General features: G+C 37.1%; 1 protein-coding gene across 2 annotated transcripts in view; it reads left to right on the top strand.

Annotated features, from left to right (window-relative positions):
- Positions 1-21,466, top strand: part of LOC131149790 (abscisic-aldehyde oxidase-like) — a 37,314-nt gene extending 15,848 nt beyond the window's left edge. Inside the window, exons 6-10 of one of the 2 annotated variants that reach the window (XM_058100540.1) lie at positions 780-1,745; positions 3,537-3,632; positions 3,845-3,943; positions 17,799-17,988; positions 21,023-21,466. In XM_058100540.1, coding sequence (XP_057956523.1) covers positions 780-1,745; positions 3,537-3,632; positions 3,845-3,943; positions 17,799-17,988; positions 21,023-21,228 — 1,557 coding nt within the window. In that variant the 3' untranslated portion in view covers positions 21,229-21,466. The remainder of the gene's footprint in view (positions 1-779; positions 1,746-3,536; positions 3,633-3,844; positions 3,944-17,798; positions 17,989-21,022) is intronic. The other variant, XM_058100541.1, reaches the window with a different exon arrangement.
- The last annotated feature ends 1,863 nt before the right edge of the window (positions 21,467-23,329 follow it).

Below are 23,329 nucleotides of genomic sequence, written 5' to 3'. Positions count from 1 at the left end.
GATATCTTGCCAGCTTAAACATTTAAGCAGAAGATAAGAAATTCTAGATCAGTTGAGTGAACTCACACATGTTGTGTGTCAGCGCATATGAGTCAGGACAAAGCTCATATGACAACAAACTAACTCTCAAAATGTTCAGCATTCTTGTAGCAAATAACCTGATCAGAGATAGCTCATAAAAATGTGAGTGAGTTCTCACACAATTCGAGCAGTGTGTGTGTGCGTGTGTGTATAACATTTAAGTTAAAGAAAAACATCAAACACCAAGTTTTGTCATCAACTAAATCAATCAGTTATCCTATGGGGTCAAAAATGCTTATTCTTGTTCACTTGAAATTTCTTGTAGATATTGGACCCATGTTTCAATATCCCCCCCAAAAAAACTTCGATCCAATATTTTACCTTGGCAAATGCATAACATTCTGTTGGACTATCTGGGGAAAATGCTTTTACTAACAAGATAATGTTCTGTAGAATGGATGGTTTTGATCAGTCTACTATTAGAAGTTACATTGATGTCTGAGACCTTGTGGAACAATATCACTAGGGTTTATTCTGTCATAACATAAATTCTAGCCTTGGAATATTTTTACCCAATGAAACGAGAGAAAGATGAGCTAATTCATTCTAATGTTTAATTGCATATCCTTGATCCTCGTCACACATAACATTGTTTGATATTGAAATGTCTACTCTGCATTGCTCTCTCTTTGGTACTTGTGTTTCTGCTGTTCAATTATGAAAACACTGGTCCAAGTGGTTACAGTGTAATGTTTTAGGTTGCTACAGCATGTGCACTTGCAGCACACAAACTACAACGCCCTGTACGAACATATCTCAGTCGCAAGACTGATATGATAACAGTGGGAGGAAGACATCCCATTAAAATAACATACAGTGTAGGATTCAAATCCAATGGAAAGATCACAGCCTTACACACTGACATATTAATCAATGCTGGGATAGATGCAGATATAAGCCCGATGATGCCTAATAACATTTTGAATGGGCTTAAAAAGTACGACTGGGGTGCTTTATCTTTTGATGTAAAGGTATGCAAGACAAATACTTCAAGCAAATCAGCAATGCGGGCTCCTGGGGAAGTACAGGGTACATATATTGCTGAAACTGTGATTGAACATGTTGCATCTGCACTTTTCATGGAGGCAGATTTGGTCAGAGATATAAACCTCCACACACTCAATAGCCTTGGTGTTTTTTATGATAATGCTGTAGATGAAGCACATGAATATAGTTTGCCTTCAATTTGGGATAAGTTGATCAGCTCTTCAAGCTTCCACCAGAGGGTTGAAGCCCTAAAACAGTTCAATAGCTCTAATAAATGGCAGAAAAGGGGTATATCTCGAGTACCCATTTTGCATGAGGTGTCATTGAGACCAACGCCAGGCAAAGTAAGCATTCTTTGTGATGGGTCTGTTGTTGTTGAAGTTGGAGGAATTGAGCTGGGTCAGGGTCTGTGGACAAAAGTAAAACAGATGGCTGCGTTTGCTCTCAGTTCAATTCAATGTGATGGAATTGAAGGCCTCTTGAAAAAGGTACGGGTCATTCAATCTGACACCTTGAGCTTAATACAAGGGGGCTTTACTGCTGGGAGCACTACATCTGAGTCAAGCTGTGAAGCTGTTAGACTTTGCTGCAATATCTTAGTAGAAAGATTAACCCCTCTCAAGGAAAGTATGCAGAAGCAAATGGGCTCTATTAAGTGGGACTTGCTAATCCATCAGGTAGCCATCTACTTGAAATTTTCTTTCTTATTACTTCTGTTTTGCCTCTTGATACTCGATGTTCTAATCTTCTATTTTGTTATGGTGTAGATGTGGTTATTTTTTTCTAGTTAATTCTCTTTGAAGTCCTTATTCCTTATCTTCCCAGTCCTTTATTGGATGATTTCGTTTTTACAGACCAACTTAGTTCATCCAATTGCTGCATTAATAATATGTTTGGTCTATGAGCATGGATACAAATTTATATAGTCGTGACCTGGAAATGGAGCAATTAACCTAGCAGTCCCAAATCTGTACATGGATGTGTTTGTTGCATGATCAAGAATTGGTAAAAATATTTAGTGTGTATGTGATAAAGGTAGTCAATTCAGCAATATTGGTAATAAGAAAACAATATAGTTTGTGGCATTTGCTTTTGTGAATCATCAACTCATAACCCTGTGATAAGTACAAGAAAAAAAAATGTTTTTACTTGTAAATAGGTGCAAGGGGCATTTGACACAAGGCATCTTCTTGAAGAGTGAAATAAGATGTTACTGCGAATGCTGACATGGCTGCTTCCTGTTTTCAACATGGCTTCAAAATAAAAATTAATTGTTCCTAGTACATAGATTAGAGATATGCCCTGTAATATTTACATTTCAATATAGCATCAACCGATTCAACCCTATTGGGACTTGGTAATTTTCTCACATACCTTCCTTCCTATCAGTTGACTATAAAAAATGGTAATGGAAAGAGTGATAATGAAATCAATATTATGATTTGAAAGGATAATTTTCTGTGATACAACATTTCTTTAGCGTGACTAATAGTTTTTTTTTCCAGCATTTGGAAGAAAATTATTGTCTTCAGTTTCAATGACTGCCCAACTTGTCCTATTAGTATACAATTTCAAACAAAATTTACTGCCTCACAGATAATGTTATTAACATTACCACTTTTATCGGCTTATTTAATGCGGTAAACTATAGAATTGCTAATGTTATTTTTGAAATGTGAAAGCAAACTAATGGTGGTATCCCACCCATTCACATCCAACCCATGCTTACTTCTAAGCACTTTATGTCAAAGGCAATGATCTTCTAAGGAAAAATGCAATAACCATTTAGCTAGGACAGCGATGTTTTTAAACACCAAATTTCAAGACCCAACCCTCCCTCCCTTTAAGACTCGCAGAACTCCTTCCGCCCTAACTAAATGATATTGAAAACCTGCAGCTTGTAACCATAAAAAATCTCTTCTTATTTTTTTTTATCTTATTTGCAATCCCAACTGGAATTTTAAAAATTGACAAATAATATATGGGAATGCTAGATAAACAAGCCGGAAATAAGGGTAATTCTGCGTCCACGGGGAAAAAATGCCCCCTTTCAACTATCCAACCTCTTGGCCATTCTTTCTGCCACTGGATTCCAGAAATCCGTGGACCTAGGATTGCCTCCTAAAGGGACCTCTAAATAAGTCAAAGGCCACTCTAAAAGACCACACCCCACCTAGAAGCCTGCTCCCTAAAATTCTGCAGAAATTTGAATTTGAATTTGTTTCCAAACAAGGGAAGTGATTCCTTAAATTTAGGAATTTTGCTCCCTTGAGAAAAGGAACCAACAGTTTGCTTAAGCAAAAACTAGAGGATCAATTTGAGAAAAAATAAAATAAAATGCTAGAATGGAGGAGTGGTTTATGTAAATGAGATTTTTTGGAGCCTAGGATAAATCAGTATTTATACTTTGATATGACATAAATCTAAAGATATTGTCTTCTCTCTTTTATTTTGTTTTACTTATGCAGGCAAACTTGACAGCTGTGAATTTATCCGCGAGTTCTTACTATGTACCTGACTTCTCTTCCATGCGATACTTAAACTATGGTGCTGCAGTTAGTGAGGTAAGTTTGTTTTGATAACAATTTTATCTTCTCCATCCAGGTTGTGTCTAGTAAGCATGGAGAAGCTTCACTTGCCCACATAATCTTGCATTATGGCATTCTATTTAGGATGATATAAGACTGCAGTTCTTCAAAGTTGTCATTTTTGGTGAACTAGTGTTCTGCCTTATTACCTTATACATGTTAATATAAATATGAGTGGCATTTTGCAGGTGGAGGTTAATCTTCTTACAGGGGAAACTACAATTTTGCGAGCAGATATTATTTACGATAGTGGACAGAGTCTGAATCCGGCTGTGGATTTGGGACAGGTTGCCCTACTACAATCTTATCTATAGAAAGAAATAGGAATCTATGAGGGGGTTGAGATGAATGTACAGCATTTAAAAGATATGCTGCTACATACAATTTTTGCTGGAGTTCTGGAAAATTTGCGACAGATCTCTGTTCTCTCTCTCTTTTTTTCTTTTTTTTTTTTTCCTGATAAAGAGTTTTTTAGGGATTGGGGATGGTCTAGATCACAAACACAAGAAATCAATCACAAAGAACACCGGAGTTACGTGGTTCAGCCAAACTCGGCCTACGTCCACGGGAGAGAGGGAGTTTCACTATATCAATAGGAAATGCAGTGGAGTAACACACCCAAACTCAACTCACAGCTCAACTTCTATACCTCTCAATCACAGTTTACAACTCACTTGCCTACAATACTACACTTGTTCATCTTTCCTCTACAATACACAACCCCTTTTGTAGGGGGAGAGGAGCGTATCATTTATTTTGTAAGCTGCAAATCCTTATTTATGGAGGATTTGGTGCCGGAAAAAAAATGTGACTCACATGGAATTTAACTTTTATTTCTTCACATTTTTTTCCTTCTCTTACTATTTATTGCAACCACATGTGTTCACCCCCTCCAAACATGTTCTTCATGTTTTCTTTTTTCCTTATCATTTATTGCAACCACATGTGTGGCCCAACAAATCACCCCCTCCAAATATGTGGGGGCCACCAAGTGTCAGCTGCTATGGTGCTGCAACATTGTGTCCTCGCTCGCCCTAGTCTCTGGGTGACCGCACACCCTTGTTGGGGGGCTTGTGCAGTGAATGGTTTCAGTGGATGGAGGAGACCAACTGAATCCGAACATAGCTCCAATTTCTTTGTAGTCATTGTCTTTATCAACATGTCTATCGAGTTTTTGTTGCCAAGGATTTTCTCAACTGCTAACACCCTTTCATCTAGAAGAAATATGATGAAGTGATAGCGGAGTCCGATATGCTTGGTCTTTGAGGGGGAATGCTGAATTCTTTACCAAGTGTATGACGCTCTGACAGTCACTATGCAAAACACTCTTCGTCTGCTTGAAACCCAACTCTGTCAACAAGGCCCGTAGCCAAATCATCTCTTTGTTGGCTTCTGTCATGGTTATATACTCTGCTTCTGTAGTGGATAGTGCAACGATCTTCTGTGTCTGTGATACCCAACTAACGGCAGTAGTACCTACTGTGAAGACATATCCAGTAGTGCTTATTCGGTGATCTATCTTGCCAGCAAAGTCTGCATCTACATATCCTTGTGTCATGGGCCGACTATTTTCACACCTTTGTGAAGGCCTGTGTAGCGCTAGCTAAAAGAATCTTGCTTAACTAGCTAGCCTATCGTTTACCAACATTCATCCAAGAAACACATTCATTAACATTTATTCAAATAGTAGTGGAAACAGTAATCAATTCATGAAAGCCATGACAAGGAAGCAGTAAACATTGAAGCAAATGTAATTCATTAACAACATCTCAGTTGACATTGTGTGTTTAGCAAGGGAGGCAAGTAGGCTAAACACGTTGACAATAGCTAATGCGTTTTACAATGACTGATGAACACTCACCCTTTCTCAATCCCTCATTGAGTTGTATGGTTGAAAAGGACTTCCCGTTGTCTCTTTTCGTTGCAACGACTTGCACCATGCACGAATGATCTCCCATCAGACATAGGGAACCAGCTGAAGGCATCAGCATTGCCCTCGTCCCCCTTAGGAACTTCATTCCTAGAATGACTGAAAAGTCATCCAATGGCACTGTTATGAAATTCGCATGACCTTCCCACTGTCCAAGCGTCACAGTGACTTGCTTGGCTACTCCCATAGTAGGTTGGTTACAGAGTTAACTGCTTTCATGCGTCCTGTATCCTTCTCTAAGATAAGTTGAGTTTCCATGCTTCCAGTTGCGAAACAAAATTATGAGTAGCCCCTATATCCACCATAGCGTGGGTATTCTTCCCATTTATCCTCAAGTCCACAAACATTAACCCATTTGCTTGTGTAACTTTCGGTGCTTTCGCTTGCTTTTCCATTGCGCTCACCAACTGCACTGAATCCACCCTTGGGGCATCATCCTTTTCTTCCTCGCTTTCCACCACTTGCCCAGAAGTGGAAGCTTGTAAGGCATTGAGTAATCCTTTGTGTTGACACTCACTCACTTTATGAGGTCCTCCACACAAATAGCACGAAATTTTACTTTTCCTCTTTCCATTGGGTGTGTTGATTCCATGGTTCGAAATCGCGGTCGCGGATAACGTTGCGTAATGGTCGCAGGTTGCGGGAGACGTGGGTGTTACGTAATGGGAAGTGAGCGTAATGGTCGTGAATTTTTTTCACGCATGCACAACCATGCCAAAATCGAAAAATAAGCATGAAATCCATTAATACATGATTTTTAATGAATTTTGAAGGCTTTCATTCAACCTACAAATGATTTTTAATAGGCATTATGATTTCTATATTAATTTTAGTGGGCTGTTTACAACAAAAAGCATATTTGTTTATAGTTTACATTACTTTAATGAGTAAAAAGATGTAGAAATGTAAGAATCAATTAATTAAAGTTATAAAGTTACTAAAAATGAATCAATAGACTCAATACTCAATATACACATTACACATACATAAATTTAAAAAGTGATTAATATCAAATATCAATAAATAGTTTAAAATACATGAATATAATATTACAAATTTATAACATAAACACATGTCACCACCAAAAAGAATGATGTGGAGGGTCTTCATAATTTGCATCTGCATCTTGAGATTGGGATTGGAAATTATCTCCCCATCCTTGTGGAAATATATAACTGAACAAACCAAAGTTTGCGTCATTTCGTTGTTGCCCTTGAAAATGTATTGGTGGTGAAAATCCAACTGATATAGGGGGTGCATAATCTCCTCTTTGACCATATCTTGAATAATGTCCACAAGTTGGGGCTGGGGCTGGCTCTGGGTAGTGTGTAGAAGAAGACTCACTAGATCCTGAGATTCCTGATCCACTAGGATAAAAATGTGAGTCACGAGATGCATAATGTGGATATGCTAGATGAGATCCATATGATTGTGATGATGAACCATTTAAACCAAAGTCGCCAAAACTACGAACCACACCATATGAATCTTCAGCAGAATCACCAAGGTCACCACGAGCACTCCTTCTCCTGGCTTGTGAAGATTGGTTCCTTGGAGGAATACCCAAATCATAATTTTCAGGTATGTCATGTAGTCCATAATGATCAGAAGGATGTATATCCCTTACAAGTGATGTCCCTGTGTCATATCCATAATCATATTCTGCACCGCCGCCTCCACCACCACCACCACCACCATCCCCCCCAACCCCAGCTCCAGCACCACTATTACCATCATCATCACTTAGTGGGCTCAAACCAAGATTGTCATCACTTTGTGTACGTTCAGGGCTTGAACTTGAATCATCATGCGCATTTATTGGTGGTTGATCACTTTCTTCTGTAGTACCACCAACTTCTTCATTTAACCAACTTGAATTGTCCTAACCGTCGAGTAATGGTGTCTCTCTCTCCTCTAACCATTGACTTAAAGGATTATCTTCTTCGAAAATGTAGTCCAAATTGATAGAATTGAAACCCTCTTCAATTTCTCGTTGGCTTATTCTCATTGTTCGTCTTAACTTTAATCTCATATTGTAATGTACGAAAACAAGTTTTTGTAGTCTCATGTATTTTAATCTATTTCTTGTTTTCATATGGATGAGGCTAAAGGTGCTTCAATTATGCTCACAGTTCGAAGCTGATGTGATCTGGCTAAGAATTCTAATTGCTATTCTTTGGAGCTCAGGAGCACACAAGCCATAATGAATCCACCATTCGACTGCATGAATAATTAAAAAGAGTTTTATGTTAGTATAGCGTATATTTCAAAAGTCAAATTTGAACATAAAGAAAGAAAATAGAGTCATTCATCCATTATTTAGCTATATAACCTATATTTACCAAGATTTGTTTGTTTCACCGCCCTTTGAGCCAACGGGGTTCTAAAAGTTTCCTACCTATCTCGATATAGCAACAACTAAAAAAGGATAATTGTGAAATATAATTAATTAATTATTCTTGAAAGTATTACATAATACTAGAACAATTCATTATTCAATTTAATGGAACCAATACTTACTTGATTAATAGCCCGAATTTGAGTATCTATATCGGGTACCAACTTGGTTATCACTTTTAACCCCATCCATGACTTCACTAGAAACTTCAGGAGAGGGTGGGGCACCATAAAAAAATTGTGGGTTCAAAAAATATCCTACAATTAAATTTTGAAATATATTAATCAATAGTTTTGTAATGCAACTATGCATAATTTAAAAGTTAAAATAATAAGAAATTGTATTTGATTTACACTTACCAGCAACATGCAAATCTTGGTGCAACTAAAAACTCCATCGGTTGTCAATAATTTTCCAATAGTTTTTGCAAAACTGGCAATCTTTTTGAATGACCAACTTTGCCCTATCAATTGCCTTGTATATGAAGCCCATGGTTGGTTTTTCATCACCATCAACTAATTTAAGAACTTTCACTAAGGGTTCTTGCACTTTAATTATATTAGAGGTCTTTTGCTAAAACTCTTTGCCTAAAGATAATTTTTTTCAAATAATATGTTGGGTCTGATTTTGTCATCTCAAACCTTGAGTTTTTTTAAGCATCAGATATAAACATTTTTCTTAATGCTTGTTTATGCCTGACAATAGTCTCCAAAACATTGAAGTTTGTGGCAAATCGAATGATGGCAGGGCGAAGTAACTCTGTATTATTTGTGAATTTCTTCATGAAATTCACTTTTCATGTGTGGTTGTAAATAAATGAGGTTATTGTTCTTGCATCTTCTAAGACCTTCTTCACGTTACTTTTCTTACCAATATCTTTAAGAATAAGGTCTACGCAATGAGCTACACATGCTGTGCAATAAAGATTGAGCCTCTTCTGCATTAATAATTCTCCTCTTGCCTTCATTGCAACTTCATTATTAGTCACTACTTGGACAACATTCTCCTCTCCAATTTCTTCAATCACCTCGTCCATTAATCTAAAATGAAATTATAGATTCAATAATTATTACTATTTAATTAAAAACATGCAAGTCCATAATACTATTTGCATATACAATTAAAATTAGAAAATTACCTGAAATAATATTCAGCTGTTTTTCTTGGCACATCAGAGGCATCAACTAATTTATGAAACACAGTGCCTCTATCGTGATAAACTAAAAAAATTATAATGTGTTTTCTAGTTGGTCCTGACCAACCATCACACATAAGGGTTACACTTCTCTCCTTCCAAATCCCAGCAAAAGAAGCTATATAATTTTTCATTTCTTGATACTCTTGCTCCAAATAAATTTCAAAAATCTCATAAGGTGATGGACCCTTCACCCCCTTTCCAACCTCTGCAACAATATCAAACATAGACTGCATAAATGGAGAGTCAACTACATTCGCTGGAATCCGATTATAAATTAGGAATTTTCCAACTGCTTTTCCTAATTTACGTCTTAAACCTTTCAGTAACTTAGTGTTGATTTTTGGTTGTTTTGCACTCTTACTTCTTTCTAAAATAGGATCCATTGCCTTTAGTATAGCTTCAGGGGCATCAGGATTGATCCATTGTCGTCCACTACCTCAAGCTTCTCGACCACTATAAGTTCGAGCTCTTGCTTTATTGAAACCACTAGTAGTACCACTGCTAGAGCCACCTCCCTCTTCATAAATATTTCCCCCTCCAGTTGTTCTTACTCGAAATCTTTATCTCTCTTCCCATTGTTGCTATGATCGTATGCTTTCTTGTCGAGTAAATCTTATATTTTCTTCTTTCAAGTCTTCTTCATTGCTTAAATTCTCAAAATCTCCTCTAATTTGGGCTTCTGCTTCTTCTTGCATTTTTTGTTTATCTCTTTTCTTCTCAGCATACTGTTGTAGATGTTTCATCATTTGTTCTCTTACTTGTGTGGTCACATTTGAGCATCCAGCTATTTGTCCCTTTTTATGTGCCAAGTGTTGTTTCAAGTGTGTAATGCCCCCTTTAATTATCTTCCCACATAACTTACACTTAATAACATGTCTATTACCGTCCATCACAGTACCAAAATGCCATCCAATATCCTCACTAGGTAAGTTCTCATTTTTTCTATCACGTGACATATTGATAGACTTAATTTGATGATCTCTGCACAAAACATAGAGAAAATACAAAGTTACAACCTTTCTAAAAAAATGACGGGTATAATATAATTAGTAATTATGTAAATATTAAATAATAAGTCCTAAATAGTCCTTCTAATTTTAAATATTATTACGTAAAAATAAAATATAATATTTGATTAAAAATAATAAGTAATGTTTATTATTTTTATATTTAAATAAACAAAATTATAGAGTATTAGATATTTTATTACAAAATAAATATATTCCTTTTATCTTTAAAAATATTTTTTCATTATTTTTTATAACTTGATTTTATTTTCATTTATAATTATAAGAAATTAACATTGTAATTTTAAAGGTGAAAAAGACTTTTGCTCTACTTTCATATACATCACAACATCACTAATAGAGATCCATACAATACAAATTGACTATTTAACTTTTTAAGCATTTTCTCAGTATATGGATTAAAATAAAATTTTTCTACAAATTCCAGTAGTAATTAGTAAAAATCAGAATTATTAATGTATTAACTATTAGGTTAAAATTTTTTTTATTAAGTTATCAATTTTTACTTTATTTGATAACTAAAAACAAAAAATAGATCATGTAAAGATTTTTTTTACCTAATTTTAAATTTAAGGTTAAAATGATGTTTTAAAACTTTAAAAATATTAATAAACAGGAAATATGTGATGGAACTAGATTTTCATAATTACCTTTCAAAAAATATAAGATAATTAAAATTTATAAATTAAGAAAATTTTATTTTACATAATTATTATTGATTTCTAATTTTTTACTCTATTAAATTACTCTTTTTTTTAATTCAATTTAACATGCATAATTTACAACAAAATATAATTTAAAAAAAAAAACATAATGAAAAGTTTAAGACTTAAGGCGCTGTGGGTGTTGAGTGTTGACTGATTTTTTAAAGTTGATCTCATATGCTGGAGATGAGCTGAGAGTCTGAGTGAGATCGAGAGAGGGGAGGGGACTCAGAGGAGCCTCGAAGGAGCGAAGCACGAATGACTGATGTCTCCAAGCTCCAAAGCCGAAATCGAAGGGGTGGCTGGTGGCGAGTGGCGACGTCTGGCGGAGGGAGCTGGTGAAGGGCTATCAGCGACTCGCAGAGGTGGTGGAGCTGCTGCAGACTTGTCGCCGGTGACTCACCAAGCTGCTGCAAGTCTGCAACTCCTACAAGGCTGCAAAGATGAGTAGATTTGCTCACTCTCAGGCTTCAAAGAGGTGAAGCCTTCGTATTGCTTCGACCAACAAAATTTCAAGGTAAGTTTTTTACTTTGCAGTTTGCTCTTTGAATGTTAGACTTAGTTTGATTGAATGGTAAATGGCTGGTTGGGAGAGGGGGAAAGCAGCGCTATAGCAGAAAGCCTGCTTTAAGGATTCAAATTTTTGCAAGCTGTCGGCCATGTAACGGTCCGTAACGGCCGTTACGGCTGTGAATTTTTTCCGAACTGCATTATCGGCCTGTATTGGATTCGGAGCCTTCGATTTTCGTTATGTATCGGCTGTTACGCTACGTAACGAACGTTATTTAAAACCATGGTTGATTCCTTGAGACGACGAAACTTCCTTTGAGGTTGATGATTTAGAGTCGGCTCCTCACTCTTGGGTTTGCCTCTTTTGAAAGACTTTCCACTGTTTCCCTCTCCGCCAAACCGTTTGGATCAAATGGTATCATCACCAGTATAGTCAGTCAAGAGTTCCGCAACAGCTTGTGTAGTAGACAAGTCTTGAACTATTTGCCTATGAAGTTTAGTTCTTGCCCACTGTTTCATCCCTTCCAAAAAGTAGAACAACTTGTCATTCTCCGACATATCCCGAATATCCAACATCAAAGTAGAAAATTGTTTCACATATTCCCTGATTGACCCTGTATGCTTGAGATCTCTTAGTTTTCTCCTTGCATTATACTCAACATTCGCAGGAAAGAATTGGGCCTTGAGATCTCTCTTCAAGTTTGCCCAACTATCGATTACATAGCTTCCATTTTCAATTTCCTTGTACTTGGTATGCCACCATAGTTTGGCATCACCAACCAAGTACATGGCCGCAGTATTCACTTTCACCTATTTTGAGGCCATCCTCACGGCGCGAAAATACTACTCCACATTGAACAAGAAGTTCTCTAACTCCTTGGCATCACGGGCACCCCCATACGTCCTGGGTTCTGGTACCATGGTTTTGCTAACTCCGGGAGTGTTGGAGTTCCCCATAGCAAGAACCATCAGATTTATCTTTCATCTAGATCAACCATCCGAGATTGCAAAGTTTCCACTGTATGGCAGAAGTCCTCTGACATCTCACACAACAAACTTGCTTGATGCTTTTGTGATCCCATCACTTCATCAACAAGTTCCCTCATCAGGGCCACCTTTGCGGCCACAGTGTTGGATGTTGCCTCAACCTATGCTTCTAGCATGCTGATCCTCTCAGCATTGTTTGGTGCCATGGTCACTTACCAAAGCTTTCCAAATCCCACAACGAAGGTAATTGAATTCTCGTAGCAACTGAGCCTTAGCTTTGATACTAAGTGTCAGACCGACTATTTTCACACCTTTGTGAAGGTCCGTGCGGCGCTAGCTAAAGCACTCTTTCTTAACTAGCCAGCCTATCATTTACCAACATTTATCAACGAAACACTTTCATTAACATTCATTCAAATAGCAGCGGAAACAGTAATCAATTCATGAAAGTCGTGGCAAGCATGTAGTAAACATTGAAGCAAACATAATTCATTAACAACACCTCCATTGACATTGTGTGTTTAGCAAGGGAGGCAAGTAGGCTAAACGTGTTGATAATAGTTAGTGAGTTTTACAATGACTGATGAACACTCACCCTCCCCTAAAAAGGTTTTTATGTTATTATCATCCTGACACTAGGAAACATCAAAGTGATCGAGAAGTCATATTGTCTTATTTGACATACAAAGACATTACTAGCAGAAAATAATCCTACACTAGTATTTACATGAGGGAAACCCATCCCAAGTACATGAGAGTTGAGACAAGCGGTCACGGGCAAACATAATGCCTTGAACAAGCTTAACTCGTGACATGCAATGTCATATCACTTTTGCCAAAGCAAAAAAATTTGTTAATTGTACATCGGAGATATCTTAATATCCATTTGACCGCTTCCTAATGAATTTTTGCTAAATTCGACATGAATCTGCTGACGGTTCCTACTGCACGATCGAGATCTGGTCTCATGCAAACCATGGCGTACATCAAACTTCCTACAGTTGAAGCGTATGGGTATTATCCATTTCTTTCTTCTCTTCCTTTGACTTTGGAGACAGAGTCTTTGATAATTTGAAATGGTCGGCTAATGGTGTGCTAACTTCCTCCAACTCTGGAGACTGAGTCTTTGATAATTTGAAATGGCCGGCTAATGGTGTGCTAACTACCTTAGCATCATACATGTTGAACCTTCTGAGAATCTGCCTAATATACTCTGCCTAAGACAACTGTTTCATCTCAATTTCAGTGGACAACTACTTTTTCAATTTTCTGATTTCGTCCATATCTAGTCCTGCAACTAGCATGTCATCAACATAAAGTAAAAGAATTATGTAACTTGATTTATACCTCTTGAAATAGCAACAATGATCAATGTTGCACTTGCGGCAGTCATTCTGTTGTATGAAATCGTCAAATTTCTTATACCACTACTTTGGAGCGTGTTTCAAACCATACAGACTCTTTTTCAACCTACAAACAAGTTTTTCTTTGCCCTTCTCTGCAAAACCTTTAGGTTGGTGCATGTATATCTCCTCATCCAAATCACCATGGAGGAAAGCAGTTTTTACATCTAACTACTCGAGGTGTAGATTGTCTACTGCAACAATGCTCAAAATTGACCAGGTTGTGCGTTTCACAACTATTGAGAAGATTTATGAGTAGTCAATACCTTTTATCTGTTGGAAGCCTTTAACCATGAGTCTTGCTTTGTATCTTCTCGAACCATCATGCTCTTCTTTTATGCGGTACACTCATTTGTTCTGAAGAGCTTCTTTTCCCTTGGGTAAACTAGCTAGCTCCCAAGTCCTATTGTCCATAAGAGATTTCATCTCATCTTTCATGGCAAATTTCCACTTGCTAGCCTCATCCACCTAACATGCTTCATCATAGTACTCTGGTTCACTTGCATCAGTTAGTAACAAGTAATCTAAATATCTCCTATTCAATAAATGAGGTCGGGAAGACCTCCTCAGTATCGGAGTCAGGGTTGGAGTTGAGGTTTGTAGTACTTTAGTGCACCTCTCTATGATAGATTTCTCTGTCTGGGAATTATCAATTGTTTGTTGTGCCATGTTGCTATCAGTGATAGCATCCAACTCTACAATATCGGGGTCATTTTGTGTGAGATTACTTGATGATCTTGCGTCTTTGTACATAACCTTTTCATTGAATACAACATCTCGACTTCTGATTATTTTCTTGTTTTGGTCATCTCATATGCAGTAATCAAACTCATCTTCACCACACACAAATGAGTGTGCATTTTTGAGATTTTGGATCAAGCTTGCCCCTAGCCTGATCACTAATATGCACATAAGTAATACAATCGAAAACTTTTAAATGTAAAAGTTTTATCTCTTTTTCGCCCCATACCTCCTCTGGTAACTAGAACTGCAATGGTATTGATAGACTTCGGTTAATTAGATAAGCAGTTGTGCTGACTGCTTCTGCCCAAAACTGCTTTGGTAAACCTGTTTGTAATCGCATGCTTCTAGCTCTCTCAGTCAAGGTTTTGTTCATTCGTTCTGCCTTGCCATTGTGCTCGGGTGTACCTGGCATGACTTTTTCAAGTCTGATCCCATGCTCATAGCAAAACTTCTTGAATTTTTTGTCTTTATATACACCACCATTGTTTGATCTCAACTTTTTGATTTTCAAGCCTATTTCATTTTTGACCATGGCCTTCCATTTCCTGAAAGTACCACACTTCATATTTATGTCTCAAGAAATAAACCCATACCTTCCTGGAATGGTCGTCAATGAAGGGGACGAAATAGGATTTCCCGCCAATGGATGAGACTGGGCTCAGTCCCCAAACTTCGGTGTGCACCAACTCCAAATTTACTTTCTTTGGGGTTCTGTCACTCGTCCGAAAGCTAACTCTTTTTTGTTTTCCGACGATGCAACTCTCGCATTGGTCGATATTAGCTGATTAGAGACCTAGTATCTTTCCCTTTGGTTTCATGATTTTCAAGCCTTTTTTCACTCATGTGACTGAGTCTTTGGTGCCATAAGTTTGAATCTTCTTTCCTTGCAGCAATTGAAATTGACATGTAAGCATCTGTGGTCATATAATGAGTACTTGTTTTCTTACCGTGCAAGTATGTCATTGTGCCTTTGGAAATTTTCCAACTGTCGCCATAGAAGGTTGTAGTGTAACCTTCACTTGCAAGTTGTCCAATAGAGATTAAATTTTTCTTGAGATCTAGGATATATCTGACATTAGTCAAACTCCAAGTGGTACCTATCAAATTTATTTTTGCTTCTCCTTTTCCTACAATTTCACAAGGTTTGTCATCACTAAGATAAACATTGCCAAGGTTATCAGATATATACCTGTCAAGCATTTCTTTATTGCCTGTTGCGTGAAATGAAGCTCTAGAGTCTAATACCCAAGACTCTCCCTTCCTTTCTAAAGAACATAGCAATACATTTCCTTCTCCTGAAGATGAGGCGACATTTGCTTCAGTCTTATTTTTTGGCTCCTTATTCTGGGATCGACATTGATTTCTGTAGTGTCCAGTCTTATCACAATTCCAACACTTGATATGCCTTTTGCTCCGAGAGTTGTTGGAATTTTCTAGAGCTCTTGATTTGGACTGTCTGCTTCTCGATCTTCCATGATTGTAAGGAAAATTTCTATTTTGATTTCTGCCCCTGGTCTGTTTCTCACCTTGTGTGACCAAGGCGCACCCGTGGGAGTTAACGATTGGCTTTCTTAGGATGTCAGTATCTTGTAGTGTAGCCATCACTTCTTCTAATTTCAAGGTTTCCTTCCCAACAAGCAATGCCGTGACAAGACTATAATAAGAAGGTAGTAGAGATGCTAGGAGAAGAAGCGCTTTATCTTCTTCAACTTTTACACCAAGACTCATTAACTGGGTCATGATCTTGTTGTAGTTATTTATGTGATAAAAAATATTGACCCCATCCTCCATTCTTAACTGATAAAGTTTTTTCTTCAGAAGTAGAAATAGCTTGATTGTCAGTGATTTGACATGTATCTCCGTTCTAGTTTCTTCCATAGCTCAACAAGTGATGATTCATCTAACACAGAATATTTAACTTCATTTGACAAGCATAAACGAATGATACTAACCATTTTTATTTTCATTTTTGTCCAAGCACCATCTTTGATATTAGTTGGCTTGTTTTCGATTAGCGGCTTGATCAAGTCACGCTAAATCAAGATATCCTTGACTGTGCTTTGCCATAAATTGAAATTGTTTCGACTATCAAATTTCTCCATGCCAAATTTGGATAAATTATTATTCATTATAAAACAACTCGGAGACTGATTTTGGAAAAATTGATCACACCAGTGCGTCTAGAATGGCCAAAATAGCTAGGAATAGGTTTGACTGACGGAATATTCTCTGGCCGTTATGACGCCATTAATGCTCACGTGACCCACTGCTGATGTGGAAAGGTGGGACCTACTGCTGATGTGGCTAGGTGGGACCCGCTGATGATGTGGCAAAGTGGGACTTGCTGTTGATGTGGCAGCTGATGTGGCAAGGTGTTGTCTTCTTCAACCTTGAGAAAAAATTGTTGTGTTAAAACACAAACTGCACAACACATAGTGGGATATTGCGGCGGTGTGTGTGGCTTCGTTCGGGGTTGGTTTTTGACGCCGTTTTCATCACTGTGACCGTCTCAACACGATCTACGCGATGGTGTGATCGAATTGAAGTTTCAAGCAACTTTGTCGGAAACCCCTAATCTTGTTTTGATACTAGTTGTTAGGATTGGGTCTAGATCACAAACACAAGCAACCAATCACAAAGAATACCGGAGTTACGTGGTTCAGCCAAACTCAGCCTACGTCCACGGGAGAGAGAGAGTTTTACTATATCAATAGGAAATGCAGTGGAGGAGGAGTAACACATTCAAACTCAACTCACAACTCAACCTCTTTGCCTTTTAATCACAGTTTACAACACACAGCTCACTTGCCTACACTACTACACTTGTTCATCTTTCCTCTACAATACACAACCCCTTTTATAGGGGGAGAGGAGCGTAACATTTATTTTGCAAGCTGCAAATCCTTATTTATGGAGGATTTGGTGCCAGAAAAAAAAACATGCGATTCACATGGAATTTGACTTTTATTTCTTCACATTTTTTTTTCTTCTCTTACCATTTATTTCAACCACATGTGTTCACCCCCTCCAAACATGTTCTTCATGTTTTTTTTTTTTTTTATCATTGCAACCACATGTGTGGCCCAACAGAGTTTTCTTTTTGTACTTGGATGGCACGTCCTTGGTGCCCTTCATGGACAACTACCTCTGACTAATATAAAAATTTAGCTGGTGCACTGGCCTCAGCCCTTACTAATTTGAAGGGAGGGTCTAATATTTTTCTATTGCTGCTTCTCACAGATTGAAGGAGCTTTTGTGCAAGGAATAGGGTTTTTCATGCTCGAGGAATTCTTGACAAATTCAGATGGACTGGTAGTTGCAAACGGCACATGGACGTACAAGATCCCAACAATTGATACCATACCCAAACAGTTCAATGTTGAGATATTGAACAGTGGACATCACCGAAAACGCATCCTCTCTTCTAAAGGTAAACAGTTTCTGGGCGTTTCTCAACTTTGTTAAAAATCCAAATGGCCAGTCTCCATGCATGTGTACTTTTATAGTTGTTAGAAGAGAATATGTTAGTTAGTAATTAGGTGGTGTGAGTTGGTGTGTTTTTATTCTTCATGTCCTTTTTATTATTAATATATAATAGAGCAGACCTGGAGCTGTACGATTGCTCCACAGAACTGCTGACAGGGATTTCCCTTTCTTCTCTATTCTCTTCTCTTCTCCATCTCTAACCCTAAGTGTTGTATTTTCTTTATTGAATCTTCAATTTATTTCAGATCTACAAACAAGGTATCAAAGCAATTACTTCTTTGAACCAGATTAATCTAGCATAGTTTCAGCCCTTCTTTTCCTCTCCTTTTCTCTCCTTTGTCAACTCTTAAAGTAGATTTTTTTTTTTTTCCTTTGTGAGTTGTTTAGGATTTCTTATTCTTCTTCTCTCAACTGTGAGCCACTCTTTTGGTTGTTGTGTGGCTCATGGTAGTTTTCTGATGTAAGACAACAGCCTACTATTTTTGGCGGATTGCTGTTGCTGTTTTATGTTTCCTCTGACCAGTGGTCAAGTGATGATACTGTTATAATGTTGTGATAGCTGTTTTCATGCCTGCATATGCTTTAAGCTGTTGCCACTGGATTGTTTATTGAGTGCGTCCACTGATGTTTAATCGCCTGCAATGCTTTGTTGTGATATGCCCTGTTCTGTGTGGTCAAAGCCACCTCTTACAAGATGAGAGAGAGACTGTTTATGTCTGTGATTCCTCCTAGTATACTAATTTCAGTTCTATGGTCCTAGCTGCCTCTTGAAATTCTGGACCTTTGAAGTTCTGTGCTAGTGTGTGCTGCCTGATTCTGCATTGTTGCTGTAACATTCTTAATACTAGTGTGTTGATCATAGTGTATTAGGGGTGTTTCCTGATGGTATTTACAGGGAGAGATTCGGCTGATTGCATTAATGTACAGATCACAGCCATCAAATTGGTTGGATCCTCTTGTGTTCATATGAACACAAAAAAAGGGAAGTCCAAGTATCTATTGCATTCTCCTCCAGCTCTAGTCTCGTAAGGATTATGAAGTTGGGATAAAAGAGAATGGCATATTGCTTGTGTTGTGGAATAGCATGGAGCCAAGAATTGCGCAAACTAGATGTTTCATAGAACAGCCGAGGACGTATGGGATGATATTTGTCAAAGCTTCTCACAAGATAAAAATCAAACTCATGCTTTTGACTTGCATAAGGAGGTTTTCAAATTCTGATGTTGAGATAATTAAGAGGCAACATGCAGAGTTCTTGGCCCCCAAGTTTTTGTTTTGAGTCGACTCTTGAGCTTTAACCCATCAGTGATCAGATTCTCCATCCATTAATGAAGTATATGCTAGAATCCAATGTTGGGTGGTATTGGACTTTCTCAACCCCAAAAGTTAGCTCATGGGATGAGGCTTTCCCTCACACTTAATAACTGACCACCAAGCCCCTTCCACAACCGATGTGGGACAAACCCAACAATCTCTCCCTCACACATCGGTTGTGGAAGTGGCTTGGTGGTTAGTTATTAAGTGTGAGGGAAAGTATCACCCCATGAGCTAACTTTTGGGGTTAAAAAGACTCAAGACCACCTAATATTGGTATCAGAGCCCATGGTTCTCCCTGGGATGCCGGGCATGTGGTGCTGCCAATTTGGAGCCCAATTCGTGAGGAGCTTGGAGCCGGATATGTGAAAGGGAGATTGTTGGGGTTGTCCCACATCAGTTGTAGAAGGGGCTTGGTGGTCAGTTATTAATGTGAGGGAAAGCCTCACCCCATGAGCTAGCTTTTAGGGTTGAGAAGGCCACCCCAACATCTAACAGATCACCAAAGATGGTTTTGTCTTCTTCTCAAGCTTCTTTCCATGATAGTTCACCCATGGCTAGCATTGGCTTTAACAGTGGTAGGGGAAGCTTTGAAGAACGAGGACGAGGTTTGGAAGGTGGTCATGGCAGGTGTATAAGGCCAAGGTGGCAATTCTCTTATTTGCGCACATTGTGGCAAGGACAATCATATTGTTGATCACCATTGACTTCTCCATGGGAAACTGACTTTAGCCAATTAGTGTCTTGCCAAGGGTGATTCTACTATTACACGTTTTAGTGTGCCTGGCCTCTCCGCAGGGGAGTTGGCTACATCATCTATTATGTCCCAGGAGTAGCAATCTTGTCTGCATGGTTCAACTTCTCCAAACTCAGTATTCTACAGCTAGCCTATTGTGGCCCAATTAGCTACAGTCAGGCTTTTTGCCTCTTCATCCTTCTCACCTTGGGTTATTGATACTGGAACCTCCGCCCATATGAGAGGTAGTCCTAATTTATTTCAGTCCTTGAAAAATCCACTACTTTAAGCTAAGTTTACTCATGTCCCTTGAATGTGCTATCAGTTGATCGATTAACTAAATCTCATAATTGTTTCATGACTTTCTTTCCTTCTTATTGTGTTATTCTGGATCTTTGCTGGTCGACTTAAGTTGCTTAACTCTATCGGGCAACATTTCTTTTTGCATGTCTTGCATTTATGTTGAAGTTGATCCAGAAATATTGCTCAAGCTTGCATTCTGAGGTCTCCCAGTTGACTTACCATATGTTGTCTTGCATTTGTTACTAGTGTTGCATCATAGGTGCTGGTTCTACCTGGTTTATCTTTGTTTTTAAGATGTGACACCATTATTCCAACCTTGTATCTAGTATTACTGCTCCTTAATTTAATTTTTGGAAGCCATTCCCACCTGCAGATAATTAAACCCGAAGTTTCTTGTAATATTGATCATCTTTTACATCTTATCTCCTGAATAGTGATACTATGCCTTTTGTTTGGTATATAGTGCTATGCTTCCATGATAGCTTATGATAGATATGACCATAGAGAACCAAAGTCCCTTTATAATTAGCGGTACTTTGCTTTTGTTGTTGGCGTATAGTGCTACAGTTCTGCAAGATCAAAATCTCTTTATAATTAGCAAACTGATTGAATATGTTTTGTGCAGCATCCGGTGAGCCACCATTACTTCTGGCAGTTTCAGTTCACTGTGCCACAAGGGCGGCCATTAGAGAAGCTAGAAAACAGCTTCACTTGGATAGCCCTGATTTGGCATTACAATTGGGAATCCCTGCCACCATGCCTGTTGTGAAGGAGCTTTGTGGACTTGACAATGTGGAGAGGTACTTGCAGAGTTTGCTTCCTAGTGCATAAAAGCACTTTGCTCCTTTAATTTTATGTCTATAGTTTACAGAAGACCATACATGAGCGACTTGATGGGCAGAAAGTGTTGAATTGTACAGGGCATACTCGCTTAATAGTATCTGGTGGTCATGAAAGACAATCATGTTGGTTATGTGAAAATATTGTTGTTAAATTGTTGAAATAATTTTGCCAACAATGCTATAAACCACATCCAATGCTGAAGCATAATAATATCACTGTTCAACAATTCTGAAGATGAGCTAGTTTGGAATTTTGTCGGCAGATTAGTGGGAAGAGCGGTCACCTGATAAAAAAAAAAAAAAAAAAATGAAAGAAAATAAGAGGGAAAATAGCTGATAGCTGTTTGCTGTTGGTAAAGTTCTTCCATTTTTCTGTCTTTCAGGCTGTGTTTGGATGAAAATTTTATTTGAGAAGAAAAGGAAAAGAAATGGAAATTTATTTTTCATTGTATTTTCTTTCTATATCTAATACTACTAAGAATGGAATTTTGTTTTGGTTCAATTAAAAATTATGAAAAGATAAAGATTAGTGGCCTACAAAATCAATTCTTTAGTCATTCATTTACTATATATTTTTATTTTCTTTATCATTTTTCTTTACAATCAACAAAAAATTAATTTTTTTTATATTTTCATTTCTGGTCCGTTTGGAAATTAGAAACATTAAATTGTGAAAAATATAAAGGAATTCACTTTTTTATTTTTTGGTTATAAAAAGAAGTGAGAAAATAAAATATATATTCAATTGATGGAAAAAAAAAATGATTTTTACACAGCATAAATATTTAGTTTTTCTAAATTTTTCAATCATATTAAAATAAATTTGTATTTTCAGTACTTTTATAGAGGGAAAGTAGAATGAAAAATTAATTTTTTTTTCCTTTTTTCAAACAAAATTCTTAATACAAATGTTAATATTTTTCAAGTTTATCATGCATTTTTTTGCTTGACATGAATTAAATAGAAAAGATTGGCAAATTAATGGATGCAAGTAAATAAAGGTAAGAGTGCATTAAGATCCTATTTAGAAGTTGAAAAACACTAGACAAAAGAAAGAAGACTTTATTTGATTATCAAGGAAAATGAGAAACAATTTTTTTTAAAAAATATTGATTTTAGACATCTTTGATGTTTGGTTTTTTTAAAAAATTTAGCCGAAGTAGATTTTTACTTTTAATGATATTTGAAATAAAGAGAAAATACAATAATAAATAATTTTTTTTTCTTATTTTCCTTTTTCTTTATTTTTTTGAGCAAAATATTCAAATCCTTTACTTAAGCTAGTCGCAATTGTGAAGTTTTTTGTTTCCTCCCCTTATTAATTTTTCCCTTTTATTAAAAAGAACTGATCTTGTGTTTTAAGCTTAGAATTTAGAGGTTAGATTTAAATTTATGTGAATTTAAATTTTAATATAATTTTTTATTATAATTTATTTAAATGTATACAAATCTTAATCCAAGACCTAAAGTAATTGTGTTTAAGAGCATGAGCCTTACAATTCAAAATGACATAAATGTAAACAATATTTAATATTATTTTTATATAATATTTTATTTAAATTCACATAAATTTAAATTCAAATTTTAAAATTTAAACTTCCAGACAATCCTAAAAAAACACTGTATGAAATATTGATTTAGGTGAACAACCCCACGCCCGCCTGCAAGCTTCCGAAGGGCTCGTTGGTGGCTGAAGTTCTTATGTAATAATAATATAAAAAAAAAAAGACAATCACTCTTGGACTACTATACAATGATTATAGATAAGCCTTGCTACGTTACACATTCCATAATTATAGCATGGAGATTTGTGGGGGTTGGGGTTGGGGTTGGGTGGGGTGGCTAAGAGTATAGATGCGACCATACTATATTATCTCATGCCCGTGATAATACATGCCCACGTAACAAGGCATCAGTGGGTGTCCGATGTCATGAACAGAATATTTCACATCTTTGTGAATGGACCATGCGACGTTAGCTAAAACCCTCTTATTTAACTAGCAAGCTTAGTGTTTATCATAATTTACTAACACAACACTTTCATTGTTATTCAAACAGATATAAGCGGACACAATAAGCAACTTATGAAG

This window comes from Malania oleifera, chromosome 2 (genome assembly GCF_029873635.1).
Source record: "Malania oleifera isolate guangnan ecotype guangnan chromosome 2, ASM2987363v1, whole genome shotgun sequence".
NCBI lineage: Eukaryota > Viridiplantae > Streptophyta > Magnoliopsida > Santalales > Ximeniaceae > Malania > Malania oleifera.
This window is presented reverse-complemented; position numbering and strand designations above follow the sequence as displayed.